At 41.5% G+C, this 22,011-nt stretch overlaps 1 protein-coding gene across 4 annotated transcripts in view; it reads left to right on the top strand.

The window, feature by feature from the left end:
* DPP6 (dipeptidyl peptidase like 6) overlaps positions 1 to 22,011 on the top strand; it is a 568,804-nt gene that overhangs the window by 386,273 nt on the left and 160,520 nt on the right. For all 4 annotated transcript variants that reach the window (XM_071428575.1, XM_071428576.1, XM_071428573.1 and 1 more), the window contains exons 2-3: positions 5,748 to 5,862; positions 12,830 to 12,928. In XM_071428575.1, coding sequence (XP_071284676.1) covers positions 5,748 to 5,862; positions 12,830 to 12,928 — 214 coding nt within the window. The remainder of the gene's footprint in view (positions 1 to 5,747; positions 5,863 to 12,829; positions 12,929 to 22,011) is intronic.

The following is a 22,011-nucleotide window of genomic DNA, read 5'->3' on the forward strand; positions in this document are numbered from 1 at the left end:
TTCATTTGTAGCTGAGAGACTGGCAGGGCTCCAGTGGAGCCAATGATCTGTGTCAGTCAATGCTAACTGAGGATCTGGTGCCTTCTGCTCCAAACTGTGGAAGACTTGTCATCTGTTAAAGCTACACTGAGGTGTGTGGGATGCAGATGGCATTCATTTTCTTCTACTGGCTTTGTAATAGAAACAGGCAGGACTGAAAGCTCTACCAAAGCAGAAAACATGCAAGGTTTAAATTCATGGGGAGCTGAGTGGTTTGGGTACAGCCTTTTCCCCACTCGTTTTCAAACTCACCATTGGTGCCCAGCCTCTGAACACTTGCCTGCGTGCACTTTGCAGATAATGGTGGGAGGAGATGGAAGCAAACAGAATGGCTTTAGGGCATTCATAAAAGAGCCTCCCAGAAAGGCTGGGCAGGGGAATGTGCTGCACTGTGTGCAGGGTAAAAGGTTTGTCTCACAGTGCTGGCGAGTAGGCAGCAAAGATGTTGCCTACTGTTGCTTAAATCATTGCTCCCTATTAGCAAAAGCATCAACAGAAGATGAAGAAAAACATAACATAGTTGTCTTTCATCACCACAACAGGCAGATGGTTTTATCCCTCTTATTTCTGTTGGGGTTTTGCAGGAAAGCCCACGTACATGCCATGCCTCATTTGTAAAAACAGAGCAAGTTTTTATTCCTCTCACTCTGAAGTGTCCCCTTTAGCACCTGAACAACAGAGTTTCTGTAGCCTGGGGCTCAGGCTCTGTGTCTGTCTGGAACCTGGTTGTTATTCTGCATCACACTCCAGCCCATGGTGGTCTGCAGCAGCAGAGAGGAGGGAGGCAAGGAGGGAGGAGAAGGAAAGGAAAGAAAATAAATAAAATATCCCCAAGCAAGAGTAACTCAGCTTGACTTCAGAGGTGAGAGGGATGCAGTTACATGCTTATTATTTTTTATCTGTGTTATGATACTTCCTAAATTCTGTAGTGACTGAGGTTCCCTCTGTGCCAAGCAGGGTATCAAAAATGATTCCTGCCCATGAAGAACCTCCATCCTAGGTTCAAGGTAGGGGAGCAGAGGAGGATCCAGGCAGGAGGATTGTGATGAGACAGTAATGCAGTATCAATCAGCAGAATAACCAGGAGTCTCAGTGAACCTCCTGCTGTAACCACTGCAATTCATTCAGTTTACTGCCATTATCATTGCAATTAGTGTTTCATTTTTGCAACATAAGGTTAATAATCTAATAACTGTATGGGTTACCCACTCCTCAGCTCATTTGTTGTCCTATTCAGCAGGTATAATTTGCTACAATTTTGTATTATAAAGAACTAATTAACAACAAGATTATTTTTCCACTGAACTTCACAGGAGTTTTTTGTCTTGGACAACATTTTATTTTTATTCTGTGCCATGTTCTGGGCTTGATAAGCTGAGTTGCTGACAACAACAGTCACTCACATTTCATCAGGCAGAAGTCCTAATTCAGAGCCAGGTGGCATGAGTGAAAGGTATAATACACATTTTTCAATTAACAGTGTTAACAAGCTTGTTAGAAGAATATTTCTTTCCTGTATTTATAAGTGTAATATTTAAGGTCAAAAATTAGAAATAAATCAAAAAGAAGAAAGAAACAAAGCTTGCAAGAGTAGGGAGTATGGAAACTACAAAATTACTATTAATTATTATAATTAAAAAATTATAAATCCCCATTGTGCCACCTCTGAAGCCAACAAAACATCTTGCACCTGCTTTTATTCCATACCATTAATTCATTGGATTTTCTTTTGTCTTTTGCTTCAGATTTACACCAGTATAACTGAGTCCAGAGCTCAGTCTCCATGGCCCAGTGTCACCTGCTTCTGCATGGAACCTCTAAATCCAGCACCTGTGTCTGGAATGTATCAATTTCATATAACATTTCATATAACACACAACTGGGATTTATTGTTATTGCACAAAAGTGGCAGCTCTGTGTTGAAAAAGCCTAAGAGGACAACCATGACTATTTCACTGCTGACACTTCAAAGATTTTGGTCCAGGATGTATTATTTTTATTAAATAATACCTATACTTCACAAGTGATGTCTATATTGTCCTTCAGCCATACAGACACGGTTATTAAAAAAAGAAAAAAGAAGTTGTGCTTTATGAGTTGTTTTAAGAAGCCATTATATTATTGTAATATGACCACTGTGCTGGCAGGCTTTTGGCAGGTTTCAAATAAACATGCCAGGAATAATTTTGTTGACAGCATCTTGGGTTGGAGCACATCCAGCCTTCATCCATAAGATGTCAACACAGTGATTCTTTCACAGGCAGGAAAATATGTCACCTTGGATCTGTATTTTAGAGTCTTAAAATACCGAAGATGTCTAGATTAATGGCTCCAAAATCAGCTTCACAGGTGGCTAGTGAGGTTTTTCAATCACAAATGAATATGTAGGTGTGTAGCATTTGCAGGTTTTAATATGCAGCATCAATGAAGTGTGCTTATGTAAAAACCTGTGGAAACACCTGGTTCACTTTCCAAACCCAAAATCAATTTAGTTTTCATGTAATAGGAAGAAGGAGGTGAAAAACAAGCAGCAAAGGAGAAAGAGGAGAAAACCAGGCTGAAGGGCTTTAGCTTGCTTGCAGAGGTCAGGAGGATGTGTTAGTGCTTCATGTGAGGCAGAGAGGAGGTGGTTCCTGCTGATGAGTGACTTCAATGTTTTCTTTCATGTTCTTTTCATCAGAGCAGAAACCATATGTGCTTGGTTTATTTCCCTTTGTGTCATATGCTCAGATTTCAGTATGAACCCCAAATTTGGTATCTTTAGGATTAACACAAAGGCATCTGCTTGCTGGTCAGTTTAGATCTCATGTTTATCTGCAAGCTGAGTCTTTCAGGACCAGGCAAATTTCAGTTCTGAGCTCTGTGCTGGAAATGCACCCTTTGAGCTGCCTCTTCAAGGACATCATTTATGTGCTTGAATCAGTACCTGCCCAGGGCAGAATTGAACACCTTCCTGGCTTCAGTCCCAAGTGCAGAGGCTCCCCTGAGCAGTGATGCCCGCTGCTGAGAAATCCCAGGGAAGGGTGGGGGTTTGCTGCCAAGGGCAGGGGGTATCACAGGCTGGTGGAGCTGTAAGCCCCTGGAGGTAAAAGATGGTCACAGTGACACAGCAACACCCTCTGGAATTAACAGAAATCCAGACAGGAATAATCTGAGGTGCCCATCATGAATATGGTGTGACGTGTCTGCAGTTTTGCTGTAAGTGATTCTATCTAAAGAGACTTCAAATGACTGAGAACAAAAGAGCAGCTTTCCAAACCTGTGCTGAATGAAGATGTTTGTCTTTCTTTGAAAACTCATTTATCTCTCCTTGCTTTTTACCGAGGGAAATTTCCTGAGAGAATTTTTAAAACAAAGTGAAAATGTTCTTTTCTATTTCTTTACAGTGTATTAAACCCCAATATTTTGCTTATGAATAGCTTTCCTCCTCTTGACACACTAGAAATTCACTGTATTTTTTTGGTTGAGATTTTGCTCAAATATTGATTGAATGCCTGGAGAATTAATGGGATTGACTTGATAATGGATTCAGTGCAAGTACAGCTGTCCTGAACACTCAAGTATGTGTGTGGATTTCTATCACACTGGGACTCATAGATGGGAAAATCACACTTCATGCAAGGTGTTATTAAGCTCTTGAACTACATCTGGGTTTGTAGATGTTACTCAAGTCCATGAGCTAATTTTTTATTCATTTTTAAAATTTCTGACCATTTGTGGTGACAGTGTTAGATTATTTTCAGGACTGTTGCCATCAGTTCTTTTACACTGTCAGTGGTTTACCTCTGTCCCAGGACACTCTGAGGGCTTGGCTGGGTTTCTCACCTGCTTCTCCACAGTTCTCCCATTTCTCTTTAGACCCTCCTGTACCCTGATGTGAAAGAACGAATATTTCTGCCACTATGTGAGAAACCCTGCATTATTTCCCTTGCTTATTTATAAATTTCCTTCCCTTGGTAAGCCACAGACTTTAGTGCCTCTTGTGCCTCTTGTGCCTTTTTGCATCACCTGAAAATTGGAGATCATAACAGTTTCCTAAAAATGGCATTGGAAGACTAAATTGATTAACATTTGTATTCATATTTAGGGTAAAAAATCTGTAGGAATGAAAGTATTTATTCTGCTTGCTTGATGCCAAAATTATGTTTCTCAAAGCTCCTGACCTACTTTTCAAATTTTTCCCCAGTAACAATAGTAGATACAAATTTTTTCCTTCTAATTATTTTTCAATTCAAATAGAAAGCCAAGTACAAACAAAGGGAGACAAGGAAGGGAGGCTGTTCTCACCTCTACCCCTCTTTGCCAGAAGGAAGAGAAGCCTCATGTCTTTTCCTGAATTAGAATAGATGATGGAGTTCATTAGGTGTTTAATGCCTCAAACTTGGCTTTCCATTGCAGATTTATAGCTTCTGTAGTGGCTAGATCCTCAAACATATAGAAACAGATTCTAGACATTTTTTTTTTTCTGTAAAATGAATTCTAGGGAAAGGTAAAAAAAAAATATTTCCCAGCATTTTCTGAAAACAAAACTGTGAGGTTTGCCTGACTTCTCTTTTCCAGTCTTGTTGCTGTGTATAGGAAACAGAAATATTCACATTCAGTTAAAGCAAACTCTGAATAACAGAAGAACTGAATCTACTAGAAAGCTTTTTGTTTTCATAAAAAATTTTAAATGGAAAGAAAATAGTCTTTTAAAGAAGTACCAGCAGCTCTGTTTTAGACACACCATCCCTCATAATAAAGGAAATGAGGCAAAAAAACTGAAATAGATGAGTTTCACAAGGAGGAGGGGCATCCAGAGTTGTTCTGGCTGTGACCAGATCCCCTGAGTGAATTCAGCCTCCCAGAAAAGCTGAGTGCACTAATATTTCATACAGTTCCTGTGGGTGCTTCAATGCATGCATGAAACCACATATAGTGCCAAATGCTAAGAGGAATCCAGCAAAACACAGGAAAGTGGAATAAATTTTTAAGATCTTGTGAATGCGAACACAGCGCTTCATAAAAACCTCAGTCCTGAGAGCAGGGCTGCTGTGTACATCAGAGGCAGAACATATGGTGCAGTCAGAGCTAATCAGTGAGTGGTGATGGAGGTTTTATCCTGAAGTTTTAAGGATGTGATTAAATTTAATGTATATGCTAGACAAGAAGCCTGTCTTCAATTCCTCAGACCTACCAACCTAGGAGTGCACGCAGAATGCCCTGAGGAGATGTCATGTTTTCTGGGAAGGCAGGAAAGTTCACCAGGGGGATATCCTTATTGATTTTTATCTCTATGCATGCCCCTGTGAATTATTTATCTTCCTGTATGCTTCTCTGACATCTTATTATGAAAGTCTCTTGAAGGTTACTGTAAAGCTCCTCATTCCCAGCCTTAATGAGGGTTGGTAGGAAATCGGCGTTGATGAGTGAGTTTGGATGAGTGCTGGGATGGGGGCTGGTGCCTGTGTGCCAGGAGGTAATGGGGAGTGTGGGTTCCACTGCTGAGCCACCTGTGGGTACATTGCATTTATTTGCTGTATAATTATTCGGGATGAATTCAGTTAATGGCACCACGAATTATAAGAGCCTGAACTGTATGTGGCTCAAGGGCGTCACCCGCTGTGGTCACAGGGTGTAGATCTGCAGACGTTGCTGTCTGGATCCTGTGCTTGTTTCCTTGTCTAAGTGCCCTTTTCTAAATGTTCATCTTCTTTTGATGTTTCTAGGAGCTGGTGGGGAGTAATCCTCCTCAAAGGAACTGGAAAGGAATTGCAATTGCCTTACTTGTTATTCTCGTTATCTGCTCGCTGATTGTCACCTCTGTCATACTCCTGACACCAGGTATTTATAACCTTTAACTCACTTCCAGTCTGGTTTTCTTCTGTAATTTTATACTTCCAAGAGTAAAGGGATTGCAAACTAACTGCAAAGTCGACATCAAAGGAATTCTCCTTCATCACTTTATCTCAGTGTGATGCTGAATTCAAGGCTATTCTTAGGGAGAATGTTTTAGAGTTTTACATTTCAGTTCAGAAATCAGGGCTGATGACCTGAGGGCACAAGCCTGGAACTTGATTGCCTTAACATGGATGGGGAATGTCATTTTAGATGTGCAGGGTAGGAGAGGAACCCACATGGGGCAGTCAGTGAGGGCACAGGAACTCCTGAAATTCATGTCCACGTGGAGCAGTAGTTGCCTGTTGAGTGTCATACCCTGGACCATTGGAAATGGCATTGGGTGCCATTCAGTTGGATTGATTTTTAGTTCAGACCACGGTGTTTACAAGGCAATTTCAGATAATGATATACCAGATTGTACTTATCCACACCAAATAATTAGTAACTTCCCAATAAGGAATTCTTTTAGTTAATCCCCTTACCAAGTTTCAGCAAAGTTCTGTGCGTGTAACCTCTGTAAATTACTTCTCTTACAGTAGTTGCTGACACTGTAGGCTTGAATTTTAATGTGGTGTCATTATGATTATTGATTATTATGCATTTATACAGCCCTGAAAATTTCCATGTCTACTTAGGGAGTAGAAATAAAGTGCTTTTGCAGCACTGACAAGATTGTGAACTGAATATGAAAAGACAAACAAAATGAGAGACAAGACATAGAAAAAAGAATTCAGTGTCAGAAAGAGTGAGGAGCTACAAAACCCAGGGGGAGGCAAAGGTCCCTTGCTTAGGGATGTAGAGGAGAAGAACAGGGACTCCTCCTTGGATGAGTGCATGTGAGTGGTAGAATCTAGGGAACAGCAGGAGAGAGAACACAGAGCTGAGGAGCAGAGTGGAGGCAAGAGAGAAATGAAAGTGGAAGGAAGTGGAAGAGCACAGGGTAGTGAAGTGGAAAAAAGAGACAGAAGTTGTGGGGCAAAAAATTTCCAGCTCATTACATGCAAAATACGTGCAGTCCAGCAGGCCTAGACCATCTTCCCTGACAAAATTCTTATCCCACAGTCCTGCTGTGTGAGGAACTGGAGACAGGGACAAAACAAGAAATATAGGAGTGCATTGAGTTAATTTGAAAATGAGTGAAGCAATCAGTACATTATTTTTTCAGTTATTTATTGTCATGCCATATTCAGTTTATTTCATGTTATCCTGAAATTTTCAATGAAAATTTAAGTTTCATGTGGTCATGTGAAAATAATTACATAATTAAATTAATTAAGGTTAAACTTAATAAAGATCATTTGCTAAATTAATTTTGCTGGTGCTCAGATTCAACATCTTTGGACAGTGCTGTTCATCTCTGAGATGTTTTGGGGTATGGTGTGGGGACTACACTCACATCAGGCACAACTTGTTATGTATGCAAATGTTGCCTGCAGTTTTACAGAAGCACAGACTTTTCAAAGATGTACAGGAAAGCCTTGATTACACAGTCCATACCCATGAGCCTCAACAAGTTCTCTTGAAGCCAAAGCACTGCCTGGGTGGGACCAGGGGTGTCACTTCCATCAAAATCCAAAATCCTTAAATCCACTGGCTTCCCTTGATCAACAATGTGGGAATCCCTTGATCAATCCCTGTCATGATATGAAATCAGGTTTGATAAGCAGGACTCTGCCCTCATGAGGCTTTGCTGGCTGTGACCAAAGACTGAATTCTCTTTAAGGTGTTTTTCAATACCTCCCAGAATAATCTCCTCCATAACTTTTCCAGGCACTGAAATGTCCCTAACAGGCCTGTAATTTCCAGGGGCCTCCTTCTTCTTCTCCTTCTTGAAATATTCACATTCAGTTATAAATAAAATTCAGAAGTGTATTTATTTATGTATGTATTTTATATACATACACAAAGACATTCTCCCTTTGGGGTGTGTGTGTACACACATGCACACATATTTTTGTTATGTACCCAGCAACACCTCCAGATAACAGTGTTGAGAGGGTCTCTGTGCTTAAAACTGAGGAATATGCAAAGTCATTTCTTTTGCTGAAATTTCCATTCATGTTTTTTGAGATTTCTAATTACCTGATGTGCTGGTAAGCTGGGCTTGGGTTGGTTTTTTTCCCCTGTTAATGTTTCAGAATTGTGTCTTACATGCACATACAAAAACTCTGAGTCAGTATTGCTTCTGTTTTTATTATGGATCCAAAGTGGTGGAAGTTTACATTTAATTACACTATAATTATATCTATATAAAAGGTGGAAGTTTACATTTAATTACACTATAGAACACCACACAGACACCATTGCCTATGCTGAGCTTCTCCAGTTTCATGATGTGTGAGTCCTGCCATTTCACCCACCTTTGAAAAACGTAAAACCATTTATACAAATGATGCCAGTGCTGTCCTGAGGCTTTCCTAACTGGCAGCTCCTCACTTGTCACAGCACGTGGCACCCGTGCAGGTCCCATTCCATTGTTTGTGTATTTATATAAAGGCATGCAGAACTTTCCAGAAGTCTGCCCATGCACACACACACACAGAGCAAAGCTGAAAAAAGGACCCAGCCCTACAGAAATTTTGAGTAAAATAAGGTCTTCCCAAATTTCATTAGATACTGTGCTTAAGAAGAGGCTGATTTCTCATACATCTGTTCCTGATATTTAAAGCTTTCTGGAGATATACATCACATTTGCTCCTTTCAAATCTGACCTTTTAGTTGAAAAAAAAAAAAGTACACCCTAATCCATATTAAAATTTTTGAAAAATCCATAAGAACTATTTCTCAGAAGTGTTACTGAGCTAATCATTGCTCAGAATTAATTCACAACATTCTGTCTGATGGTCAAAGGCATTGCCTAAAAAGCTTTTTAGCTCTTGTGATACTCAGGGCAAGGCACTATCCTTTGACCAGCTGTGCAGGGGAGGAATTTGTAAACTGCAGTCATATAAAAATGTGTATTTTACACCACTCCAAACAGGTGGGATTTTTCAGAAGGGAGAAAGACTGCCCGTTTGCCTTGTCTGGCTGTGGCAGCAGCTCTCTCATCACAAAGAGCAATGCACAACTTTGCCAAGCATCATCCTGGGAAAGGCTGTGAGAAGATCAGAGAAAAGAATGATAAACAATTCTTATCTTCACTTGCTGCACCTGTTGTTGTGAACATGTGGAATGTGTTATGGAGATTTGTTTACCAAAGGGTGATTTCTTAATTAGCCAATGGTGGTGATGTTTGGATCCAAGGACCAATTGGGTCCAGCTGTATTATGACTGTCTGTAAGGGTGAGGGGTTTCTTAATAAGTATAGTATAATAAAGGGATGGATTGGCCTTCTGGAATGATGGAGTCAGTGCTAATTATTACCCAGCTGGGGGCCTGCAACAACATCTGGCCACTGCCTTTTTGGTACAGAGAGGTCATCTGGGGATAAAGAGGGGTTGGGTCTGCCCAGGGATCAAGCAGGTATGCTGAGGTGGAGATGGAGTTCCTGGTGTGCTGGCCACAGAGGGATGGAGGCACTGTCCCTCTCATGCAATGCACAACAGCCCAGGAGTGTGTGAGGAGAGCATCCAACACCAGCCTGTGGCTGAGCGCTGGGGTGATGGAAAGAAAGGTGGGCACCCAAAGGTGGCTGCAGCCTTCTCACCTGTCAAGGAGCCTCTGAGCATGGCTGGAGCTGAGAAAAAGCTTGGAAGAGAAGAAGCAAAACAGGCAGTGAGGTCAGCTCCTTGCTGACCTTTTTGTTGGGAGTTTTCTGGATTTGTGGAGGATCTTTGTTCTGGAGAGCCAGGGGACATCAGATCAGCCCAGGCTGGTTTGGGTGCAAGGATGAAAACTTTCATCCTTGTTTGTTTGGGTGCAAACATCCTTTGCATGTTTGGATGCAGGCAGATGAACACAAACACAGGGTTCCTGTCATGCCTCTAACATTGAATCCAAACCAATATGGAAACCAACATGGAAACCAACAGCAGGCAGATGAACCCAAACACAGGGCTCCTGTCAGCCTCTAACATTGAATCCAAACCAGTATGGACACGGTTCCTGCTTGGTTCTCTCAGCACAAAGCTGTGGAGTTTGGATGCTGGCACAGAGGCACTGTCCCTCTCATGCAATGCACAACAGCCCAGGAGGTTTGTGAGGTTTTCCAACACCAGCCTGTGGCTGAGCACCAGGGTGATGGAAAGAAAGGTGGGCACCCAAAGGTGGCTGCAGCCTTCTCATCTATAAAGCAGCCTCTGAGCGTGGCTGGAGCTGAGAAAAAGCTTGAAAGAGAAGAAGCAAAACAGGCAGTGAGGTCAGCTCCTTGCTCCTTTTGGTTGGAGTTTTCTGGATTTGTGGAGGATCTTTGTTCTGGAGAGCTGCAGGATGTCAGATCTGCCCAGGCTCGTTTGGGTGCAAGGATGAAGAGCAGGCAGATGAACCCAAACACAGGGCTCCTGTCAGCCTCTAACATTGAATCCAAACCAATATGGAAACCAACAGCAGGCAGATGAACCCAAACACAGGGCTCCTGTCAGCCTCTAACATTGAATCCAAACCAGTATGGACACGGTTCCTGCTTGGTTCTCTCAGCACAAAGCTGTGGAGTTTGGATGCTGGGTTTGTGACTTGGCACTCAGATCCCAAGTCCCTGTGCCACTTGCAGGGCTGCCATCTGGATCTGCTGGGCTGGGGGATGTGAATGTAAAACAAAAACAGGGTCTCATGCTTAGTCCTGTCCTTCCATAAGCCCAAAGAGGCCTCCAGGTCCCTGCAGCTGGGTGTGGACAGCACAGCCTGTCCACCAGCCTGTTGAGACACCCCGAGGCACACTTAGAATCTGCTGCTCAGGGCAGAGTGGGGTGCCTGAGATCCCACAATTGCATTTCTTCCTCCATAAATATCTCCATTAGGGCCAGAGGAATGGAGCAGATGTTCTTAATAAGCCCTCTGACCTACCTGTGTGTAAGAGGAGAGGCCAGTGAATCTCTTTTATTTTTCTATTACTGAAATTCATTGATGGATTTATTATTTAGTTTCTTTGTTTTCTCCCCAGCTCTGTGGCTGAGATGAATGTAGCCCATGGTCCAGCAGAGGACCTCTTGCAGCTCTTACAGCCCAAGCAGGGGACAGGAAGGGAATCTCACCTCATCCCTTTGAGAGGCTCCTCAAGTGCAAAGTCCAGGTGCTGCCTCTCTCTTCCTGCTGTCCCTCACCAGGAGCTGAGTGCTGTGGAGGAACAGAGATGGTGCAGCTCACAAACTGGCTGTCCCCATCCTGCACAAAAAGGAGGAATAGGAAGGGCTTCCCACCCTGCTTCTTCCCAAATCTCCAGCACAGAGGTTTGATTGTGCCTGTCCTTCTGCCTTCATGTGTTCTTCCAGAGGGCATTTGGGAAACATCTCCTGGACAGGCACAAACATAAAGCTGTGTTTGGGCTCTGCCCCACCTGACCTCCCTGGGTATCCAGCTCTGGGGGCTCTCACCACAGTGAAATTAATTGGAACGATTTCCTGGGTTCCTTGTCACCTATATTTTCCATTTTAATAAATAAAATTATGCAGAATAACTTGGCATGATGCTGTCGCACAGAGGGATTTGGCTGAGGAATTGTGTGAATGGGTTCTGGAATCTGGAAGCCACAGTGAACAGTGTGGTTGAAGTCTCAGCCAGACTAGGGAAAAATATGAACACTGAAGGATATAATTTAATTTGGTAAAAGTGAAAGTTTGTTCTGAAACACCTTTTAGTGGAACAAAACACTGTTCACAGGTATTTTTCTGTAATCTCAGGTAGCTCAGGGGCTTCAATTTAGTACAGCAAAGAAGATTTTTTTTTCCACAAATAAGTGCCTTCAGGGTCTGCTTCCATTTCTCTAATCATAAGTGTTCAGTGTAAGTTTAGTACTAAACAATATTAGAGATATCTAAGGCTGCCAATAAACCTCAGGCATGAGGATAGAGGATACTGTCTTGAGGAAAGATGCTGGAACACACATTCCTGCTGTGGAAATATTCAGAATGCGGCCTCCTCTTTTCTTTAAAATAGCAAATGTATTTACAGCTGACTGAAAGGTTTCCATGAAAATATTATTTCAGCAAAAAATTGAATGTTGACAACAAATTATTCATAGAGGGTGACTGCTTGTCAAAACAAAAGATATTACAGTTGATGGGAGAAAAGGAAAGAGGAAACATTAATCAAAATTGTTGGGTTTTCAAATTTGTTAGTTTTTCTCTAAAACTTTCAGCTTTGATATTTCCCTGTTTACAAATGAAACTGTATATCCTTTCACTAAAAATTAAAATTAGTATGGGCAAGCTATGCAACACATAAGGATTAAGAGTTATGTCTCATAGACTTTTCAAAAATATTTCTGAAACCAAATGTCTGATTCCCATGGAATATCTTTTGGGAATTCCTGAAGTAACCTGCATGAGCCCTTAGTTAGAAGGTTAAAAACCTTTCCAGCTATGGTTTTATGTTAAAAATTTAAGGAAATAAAAATATAAGCCCTAAAAAATGGGGCATTTTAAATACTTTTTTAATTGTTTGTAGCTCATAATTTCAGAAATATTTTAGGGTTTAGCTGTCGAATAATAAACATTATATATCATTATGACAGCCATAGGTGTGTTTGCATGACTTAGATTCTTTTTTGATCATGTTATGTCTGAAAATGTCTGTTTTGGACAATTTCTTGGTCTTTTGGTAGCTGTTAAGACCAGGCATACATAGCAAGGAGGGCTCTGTTAGTGAGCCATTGGGTGCTCCTTTAATACCACTGACAGTGGGAAGGGATTTGTGTGTGACACAAAGCTTAATGTGGACTGTATCCAAATGAGATATGTCACTATTCACAGTTCCTGTGCTTTCAGATACATTTCAAACCTGAACTAATGGTAGTTTGTTTTTGAATGTTTAACAGTGGAAGATAACAGCTTGTCTCAGAAGAAGAAGATAACAGTGGAAGATCTCTTCAGTGATGATTTTAAGATTCATGACCCAGAGGCTAAATGGATAACTGGTGAGTTTTGAGCACTTTGTAGTATCTTTGCTTTGCTTCCTTGCTCCCTGGCCATTGTTTTTTTTTGTGGTTTTTTTTTTTTTTTATGTCCTTCTTAGTTCCTCCAATTCTTTGTGCTGCTCCTGAAATTACAGGATCAAGAACTGGTTGGGGTTGGAAGGCACCTCTGGAGATCATTTTGTCAAACTCCCAGCTCCAGCAGTGAGAGCTCTTTGCTCAGAATCATGTCCTCAATTTCCTCTTTTCAACCTTCAAATTCCTATTCCAGTTTTCCTCCTGTTAAGCATGCAAACACCACAGTTCTAACTTTTTATCTATGGATATCTACTGGATATCCCAGTGAGCTCATAGATAGGCATGGAAAACAGCAGCCTTTTTCTCCAAGATCATCCAGAACTTAATAATTGATGTGACACATGGTTGGAAGAAGTGGTTGGAGCACCATCAGTGATTATTTTACCATAAACAAAACTGGAGGTTTATATTCCCTCATCAAATCTGGTTTTTTTCCTGGCAGGGAGGAGAAGCAATGCTAAACAAGAGGCAAACAGTGCTCCAGCAGCAGCTGGGCTGGGGCTTGCACACAAGCCATGTGCTCTTTTTATCCTCTGCTGCCTTGCATTTTCCAGTCAGGGGGAAACCAAATAATACTTGAATTAATGCATGTTGGATTTGCTGGAGTGGAGCTACTTTGGGGGATGTAGATTCCAGCTCTCCCTGGAAATTGCTGCAGTCAGAGCAAGCTTTGTCGAGAATAAAATGATTTTTGTTGTGCTGCTCATGTGATTTCTAGTCCAGGTCTTATTATCATGGAAGTTATTAGCTTTTCTTTTGAATTTAATGGGGAACTGGATCAAATCCTTCCTCTGTTTAGCTTTCCTTATCTGCTGTGCCCATTGGGAACAATTTTAATACCTGTAATGAAAAGAGAGAGTGTTAAAGGGTAGTGCTGAATGAACACATTCCCCAGCTGCAAGTTCTGCCACCCACTCAAGCAGAGGGGAAGCTGTTGCAGACAATGAACACCTTCACAAACACACCTGCAGAGTGCAGGAGCTCTTTTCCAGGCTGTGCTCTCCCTGGGAATGGTGCTCCCCACAACCATTTTCTAGGAATGGTGATAATGGAAATATCACCATTGGATAATGAAAATGGTGATAATGGAAATATCACCAATGGAAAGCTTCATTGCAGTTCAGGGGTTTTTGTCTAGAATCCTTTTCCTTTTAGCACAGATATCCTGATGGCCCTAGTGAAGGAAAAGGTTTTACTGAGACCTTGCCTGCTATTTTCTTTATTTGCTAGAGTATAGCAAAAAAAGCATAGTGAAGGGAATGATAATGAATGACTAAACTTTTTCAGGAACAGAGAATGAAGTATTGCCATAGAGCTGGTATAATATCCCCCCACTGATGAGTGATCACTTTGTGTGGACATCAGGCTTGTTTTCCACAATGGCAGTCTGCTGTTAAAAATCAGCATTTCCCTTGCTTTTTCACTTATGGTCAAATACTAAAGTCATATAAACTTTTATTAAGATAAAGATTCTTATTTTGAGTGTTTAAAATCCACCTCTCCCTTTTCATGTACCCTTAATTACTCCAGTGCTGTTTTGCTTCTGAAATTACTAAAATATTGTTACTGTAAGAGACAAAATAAAAAGAAATATTATTAAAACGTACACAGAAATTTTATAATTACTTACTCTATTGTTTTGACATGAACAAACACTGACACTGATTTTAATACATCTAAAGGACTTTTATGAAGCCAATAGATACCTTTCAGATTTACCCAAGGGTGACTTTGCATTTAAGAGCAAGATGCTGATCTACAATGTCATTCATCCAAGGACCCAGAGCCATTTTACAACATTAGTTGCTTTTCTGTATTAAAGTTGGATTTTTCATAGCTTTCTCTAGCTGGCTAAGTGGTGAAATTGTGATTAAGATGAAAGACCAGTACCCAGATTCCTAAGCACATGTTGTTATTGGCCTCTTATTTTTCAGTATGCAAATGAAAGACTCCAAAAATGCCAAAGCCAAACTAATTAACTTAGTGTAACAAGATTGCTGGAATGCCCCAGCAAAGGAAAAAAAAAAGCATATTTGAAAATAGCATATTAAAATTGGATGACTGCTTATAAACCTAGCTGATGCCTTGTGGGGATCCACAGAGTTAAAATAGAAGTATATAAATATAAAATAAATGGGTAGCTGTTGTGTGTCCTTCTTCCCCTTTCTCTCCTGTTAATCATACAGCAAAATATCACAGTCATTCAGAGCTCTGCACAACTCAGTCCTCCTGGCTCACCTAAGCTCTGTTTCCTTCCTTTCCCTCTGCATCATTGCAGAAGAGAGGAGTTTGGTGGCTAGAGATGAAGCACACTGCATGTTTAAGAGTATTTAAGGGATTTGCTCCCAAAATAATTCAGTCAGTAAAATATCTGTGTTCTTCCCAGTAAGCAAGGGACTGGTTCAAACACTGAATGAGGAAGATCTTTCCTCCAGCTAGAATGAGTCTTAGATCATGTGTTTCAATAAATAAATAACATATTTCTATTCAGGGTCACACTTAAAAATATGCTGAAAGTTCCATGAAATTGATGCTTTGAGCTCATGTTTTAGTGTTTCCTTGATTCTCAGTGGGCATGTGGAAAAATAACATATTTCTAATCAATAGCTTTGTGTCATTCTATTCCATTGATTTTAAAGGATCTAGGAAAAAAGAAAAGAACCAGTGTCAAAGCTGACATAAATACACTTTCAGTGTAAAGATTACAGCTTCCAATCACAATTTGTGGCTCATTTGTGGATATATCTGCATTTTTTTTAATGGAGTTGCAATTAAATTTACTTGCGCAAAGTGAGGAGTGGCAAAGTTGTAAAATTTTGTAAATTTGAACATTTTACAATTTTTGTGATGCCACTGTAATTTCAAATTTCAGTTTGCATTTTTATCCTCTGTTTTAGGGAGAGGAAAGAACGATTTGCTTAATTAGCATCTGTCTTCTGCTGTCCTGACCACTGCTGTCTTTGGCTCTGCTCAGAGCGATCCAGAGAGGAGCGGTGCATTCACAGAGCACATAGTGACAGGCCAAGGGGAAATGGCTCCAAACTGACTGAGAGCAGGCTTAGACTAGATATGGGGAATAAATTCTTTACTGTGGGGATGGTGAGGCACTGCAACAGGTTGCCCAGAGGAGCTGTGGATATCCCATCCCTGGAAGTGTCCAAGGCCAGGCTGGACGGGGGCTTGGAGCAACCTGGGATAGTGGAAGGTGTCCCTGACCATGGGAGGGGATTGGAACTGGATGATCATTAGATCTCTTCTAACCTGGTCCATTCTGTGACTCTATGATTCTGTGACTAGAATGGCTCCAGAGTTTATTTCTAGATCCACTTCCAGGGGCTGCTATTGGTTAGGTTTTCCCTGTAGTGTGAGTAAATGCTGACTTTACTGTGAAGGTTTTGTTTTTTCAGGACAGCATAGCATTTGTGTTATACTACAGTAGGTGTAAAGCAGTGAAGTACAGGAAGTTTGGGGTTCTGCTGGTGATTAATTGGCACACCCCCTATCCATCTGAGCTGTGTTCCTGTTCCAGCCCCTTCTTCTCACCCCTCCTGCACTGTTCTCATCCCTCCGTGCCTCACACTCTGCTGAACTTCTCTTTGCTGTACAACTACAATTATATTGTCCATATACTTAACAAGCATATGATCTCCAATCAGTGGCTTTTTTCACACTGTATATCTTAAATTCAGTATTTGAACATCTTGTTTTCATATCCCCTCCACAGCCCATCAGGAGTGTCCTGTGCCAGCCTTCCTTCAGCCCTCTCCCAGCTGACAGGTGGCCTGCTCGTTAGTCTGGTCCCTAATTGTTTAGCAGTTCTGCTCATGAGCACCACATTACCTTGTAATTAGGCTTTGCAATTACTGGGCTTTTCCTGTAATTTCTCTCACACAGCAGTTTAGCTCAGGTTTCTGCAAAGCTCAATGGGGTGGTGCAATGTTCCTGTAATATTTGACAAAAAACAGGATAAAGAAATTTGTTGTAATTTTGCACTGAAGAGCAGCTTGGTCGTCTGATTTCCTCTATAAACAATAATTCACAGTCATTACTTAGACCTGGCTTGAGAAGGCAGTTGAAATTGAGTCCTGCTTTCTGGTTTTGTGGCCCTTTTGAGCTGCAGTGATGCCTGACAGCTGTGAGTCTGCCCCACACATCCTGGGAGCACTCCTGCCTCATGGGGAGGGAACATCATGTAAAAGAAAGCACTGGAGACTGAACTGTACGTGCCATTTGTGGAGACTTATGCTAATCCTCTGTCTTTGTACTTAAATGGCAAATAGATTTTTTTCCTACTTTGAAAGTACTTGGATGCTGTTTTAATTAGAAAAACATCAAAGCAGCGTTTGATATCCTGACAGAGTTCATTGCAATGGATTGGGTGCAACAAGTCAGTCCTTACTCTTTAGAGAGTGTTTTTCCAGCCTTGCTGTAGGCATCTTGCAAGACATTGTATCTAGCAGTGGCTCTTGTCAGGATTTTGGGCTGTAGGTAAGTGACTGGAGGTTTTAATTAGGAGAGCATTTTCCTTGGCCAGACCTGGGGAGGCAATCCTTGCAGAGTGGTTGTAGCCAAATGGGAAGGATAAAGGTTAAAATTAGGAGAGCACAATATATTCAAGAAGGGAGGAGCAGTGAGGTACAAGACAGAAAAGAACATGTTAGGGTCACAGGACCTTAAAAAATGTGAAAATCAAGCCCTTCTCTCTAAGGTCCCTGCCCACTCATTTCACCTGTAATACTGGAAAAATAATATTTATTCTTGTGAGAAGAGGAATAATGAGTAAATTAGCAAGAGGCTTCAAATGACATTTTCAGAAATGTCTCAGTTATTTGGAAACCTGCCACTGAGTGAGAGCCAGGACCATGGTGTGCCCAGCTTGCCTCTGAGAATGGCAGCTGGGCTTTTATCTCAAAAGTCCCTTTGAAAAATACATTAATAACTAATATCTAAATATAATAAAGTAATTATTTTATCTGTAATGCTGAAGCACATATGTTTTGTTGCATGTGTCTCTAATAACATCATAGAATTTCTAGCCTCTTTTAAAGCCTAATATTGAATTTAATGACCTAGAACTAATAGGTTTTATTTACCATGCTGAAAAAACCACAGTGTAGTGACTGAGGCAATTTATTTCAGTTTACCTTTAGTAATAATGCTCAGATCAACAATACTTAGATAGCCCAAATGCCCTCAAGCCTCTTTTCTGCAGTGTAAATCCATTGCACTGTATTGATAAAAGCACTGATGCATTTCAAATGATCCAGATGCTGTGGAGCAAATGAATTATTTATAGGTTGCTTTGCATAGATATTAAGAACTTTGTAAGCGCTAATATTTTTCATTATGAAAAAGGTTTTGTGGTAAGGTGCAGCTTTGGCAGCTCTTTAGACTTAAACTGCCCTCTTAGAAGGTACTGTATGGTTGATTGGAGTGCAGGTTTCTCTGGGCTGCTTCTCCATGGGCCAAAATGATTCATGGAAGCATTAGGGTTGGAAAAGACCTCTGAGTCCAACCATCAACCCAGCACTGCCAAGTCCACCACTAAACCATGTCCCTAAGCCCCACCTTGACACATGTGTTGAGAACTTCCAAGGATGGTGATTCCACCACTTCCCTGAGCAGCCAGTTCCAGTGTTTGGCCAGTGAAGAAATTTTTCTTAATGTGCAGTCTAAATCTGGTATGACTCAAAGTCATTTCCTCTTGTATTATCACTGGTTACTGGGGAGAAGAAGCCAACTCCCACTTTAATACAACCTTTTGTCAGGTAGTTGCAGAGAGCAATTCTCAGCTTGCAAGTGACCATCCAAACTGTAAAGGCAGAAGGAGCCTTTCTCTTGGCAAGGCTGGGCTGTCAGCAGGAAAGGAAAACTCATTTTTTCTGTTTGGCATCCAAGGGACAAAGCTGCCTTCTTTGGGCACCTCACGTTGCAGTCTTGTGTCTGTGTTAGGAAGGTGAATTTCCTGTGCAGCCATCCTTGAGCCCCAATGCCACCCCCGTTCCTGTCTTATGTTAAATGAATTTAAGGCAGAAAATGCTCACAGGTGGTTTTGTTAGTGTAAATCTGGTGAAGGCATGAAGAAAACTGGGTTACTCTACCGGAATATTTGCCCATCTTTTTAATTAGAAATAGTAGCTCGTTCATTTCAATGTGTTTTAAATGTATGTCAAAAAGACAGAAATGAATGGGTTTACTGGTCTAAATGGTTCAAAGAAAACTTTCTCCACTCAGTTCAAACCTCATATCCAAGCTCATGGCAGCTTCTTTCTGCAGTATTTTTATGTGTGTTTTGACTTTTATAATGTTTTTAAATATTTTCTGAAACACAAAGCAAGATACCTGGTGCACAGCACATTGGATTGTGGTGTCTAAGGTTTAGTGAACTTCCAGGCCCCATTACAAAGAACCCCACAGCCTACAAGGATGAGAGTAAAGACAGCCTCACTAAAGGAAAATGTGTATGGGCCAGAAGAAAATACAGGGGAAGGAGTAAGAAAGCTCTTTTCGTCTAACATAGCATGGTTTTGCTGGGGATGGCCTTCAGAAACACTCTGTTAGGATTCATAAAGATGTGGTTGTTTGTGAAATGAACTTTTGGGGAGTGTTGGTGCCAGTGGAAGTGTCCATGCACTTCAGAGCTGGTAGATCACTATTTTATTCTATTTTTATTCTAAATTCATGAAGTGACATGAAGTGAGTAGGTAAGAGATCTTGCTCTGTCATGACTTCCACACTGAGGAAGAAGTGAGGAATATGTTAAACCATTTGAACCATAATTTTGATTTTAGATCTCATCCTGGATCATCATCTTCAGAGATTTCTGTGGCTCTGTGATCTGAGAGCATTGGAGAGAATTTGTCCCTCTCCTGCCTTTCAGCCTCTGGGCAGCTGCCCGAGTTCAGCAGTGACAATAACCTGTTCACTAAAGACAGGAAACTTGGGAATTAATGGATTTTTAAGAGACTATAATAGGCCATGGGGGAGAGCATTCCTGCCATGTAGCTGTTTTGTTCATTACTGCTAGAGAGAATGAAATGGGAAATCAATTTGGCTCTTTCAAAAATTAATCCAGTCTGCAGGAGCAAGCTGGGGAGGAGTGTGCTGCCAACAATTGGGCAGTGCCTCAGTGCACTCTTCTCTGCAGTGCTGGAGTGCTCGTGGGACACATGGGCTGCTTTTGGACTGAGAAAATAATTCTTTGGTGTTTACAGCAGCTTCTGACTTTAGAAGGAGAAATGTGTTGCATAAAGTCATGTTTGGGAAAAATATTGCACCCTGGAAAAGCAGAAATAACAGAGTAATGGTCAAATAGGGGTTTTGTGTGTGGTGCTTTTGAGTAGTTTTATGTCTTGAGGACACCAAGATTTCCATAAGAGCCTAACCTTTTATTTAGAAGCTTCCATAGATAACCTAATTTCTCCAAAGCCTGCTGAACTGTAACCATTCTCCTGCTCATCATGATTGCTATTGAGTCTCTGAGTCAAATGTCCTCCTGAGGTATCAACACATGGCTTTAGTTAGAGAACATCTAAAACCCCACATGCATTAAAAAGTGGCCTCAGGCACTCAGTGGCATGGCTTTCTGTATGCTATATCTCTGCATCTTGCCAGGACGAGTGAAGAGCCTGGCCCAGGGACAGGGCTGGTGGCATGAAGGTCACCTGGGAGAACAGAGGCAAGGAATGAGTGATGAGGAGGGTATGGACAATGTGGTGCTGCACAGTGACTCAGGGGAGAAGCCCAGGCAAGCAGGAAGGATCTTGGGGGTGTCCCAGGTGGAGCAGGGGCTGGAGTGCTCTGAAGAGTGAAAATGAGTCTGGAAGTCAGCACGGCTGAGAAGTGGCTTAGTGGCCTATGATGAAGAGCTGGAAAATACATTCAGCTGCTGTGGCAGTATCAAAGAGAACATTTAATGAATCAAAGATGACTGGAAGAGGCAGGAGAATTCCTTGGACTTTGTTTCTTCTTGCCTAGGTTCTATTAACACCTACTGCCCATAACTGCCTAATTCTGTTCCCACCATTTTTTTTTAACAAAAGGGGAAAAATAGACTTCCCCCTAACAGCCAACATCCCACTCTCACATGTTGGACCAGCAGGCTTTTGTAGACTTTCTATAGCCATTAACAAAAACAGATTCCCCATTTCCATTTCAAGCCCTACTCCACTAAAATTAGTGCTTTTCCTCAAAGTAGCTCAAAAGCAAGGCAATGCCTCCTGTTGTGGCTGTGTCTGCCAGCAAGAAGCAGCTTCAGGGAATAATTTAAAGTTGTAAAAGGTGTGTGAAAACTAGAACAGTTTGGGCTCCTTTGTGTGTTAAATTTGTCTGTATATTTGAGGAAGAAATCCCTGGGAGTTATGTAGAAGCTGCCCTCTTTGCTCCTCCCCATCAGCTGCGTGTTGCTCTAAGGTGCACTGCAGCATTTCTAGGCTCATTTCCTGGTGGTGAATGCAAAGCTGATAAATTCAGTGCTGGGTCCTTTTACCTGCCAGCCAGGCAGGTACTGCAATGACACTGGATTCATAGTGGGGAGCCTTTTGATTAATAAACAAATAAATAAACAAAGGAGAACAGCAGGGATGGAAGTGGGAAGGAAACACTGCCACAGGGAGCAGTAGCATCTGGAGGGGACTTTGAAGAACGTGGCTCACAACAGAGGTGATTCTGAACCACAGACACAGAACCACATGCACAGCCCTGCCTGTGTGCTGAACAGCTCAAATCCAGTCAGGAAAAGGATCAGGGTTTTTTTCATCCTGTTCAAAGTGGTTTGAAATCAAAACTCTGCTGCTCTCAGAGTCGAAGGAAAGGCACTGGTTTTTCAGGAGTTTAACTGGGAGAGCAATTTGGTGTTCTCTCAGTGGGTGTTAGTTATAAAATCCATGTGAATAGATACAAAAAGAGTGTGACACCAAGAGATGCTCTTCCCCATCTGACACCTGTGAACCACGTAAGGGTGAGCTCCAGCTGTCCCCAGCCCTTGGGGAAGGGGACACTGCAGGGAC

The sequence above is a fragment of the Agelaius tricolor genome, unplaced genomic scaffold (genome assembly GCF_023055355.1).
Source record: "Agelaius tricolor isolate 1412-34295 unplaced genomic scaffold, bAgeTri1.0.p SCAF_6, whole genome shotgun sequence".
NCBI classification, from domain to species: Eukaryota; Metazoa; Chordata; class Aves; order Passeriformes; family Icteridae; genus Agelaius; species Agelaius tricolor.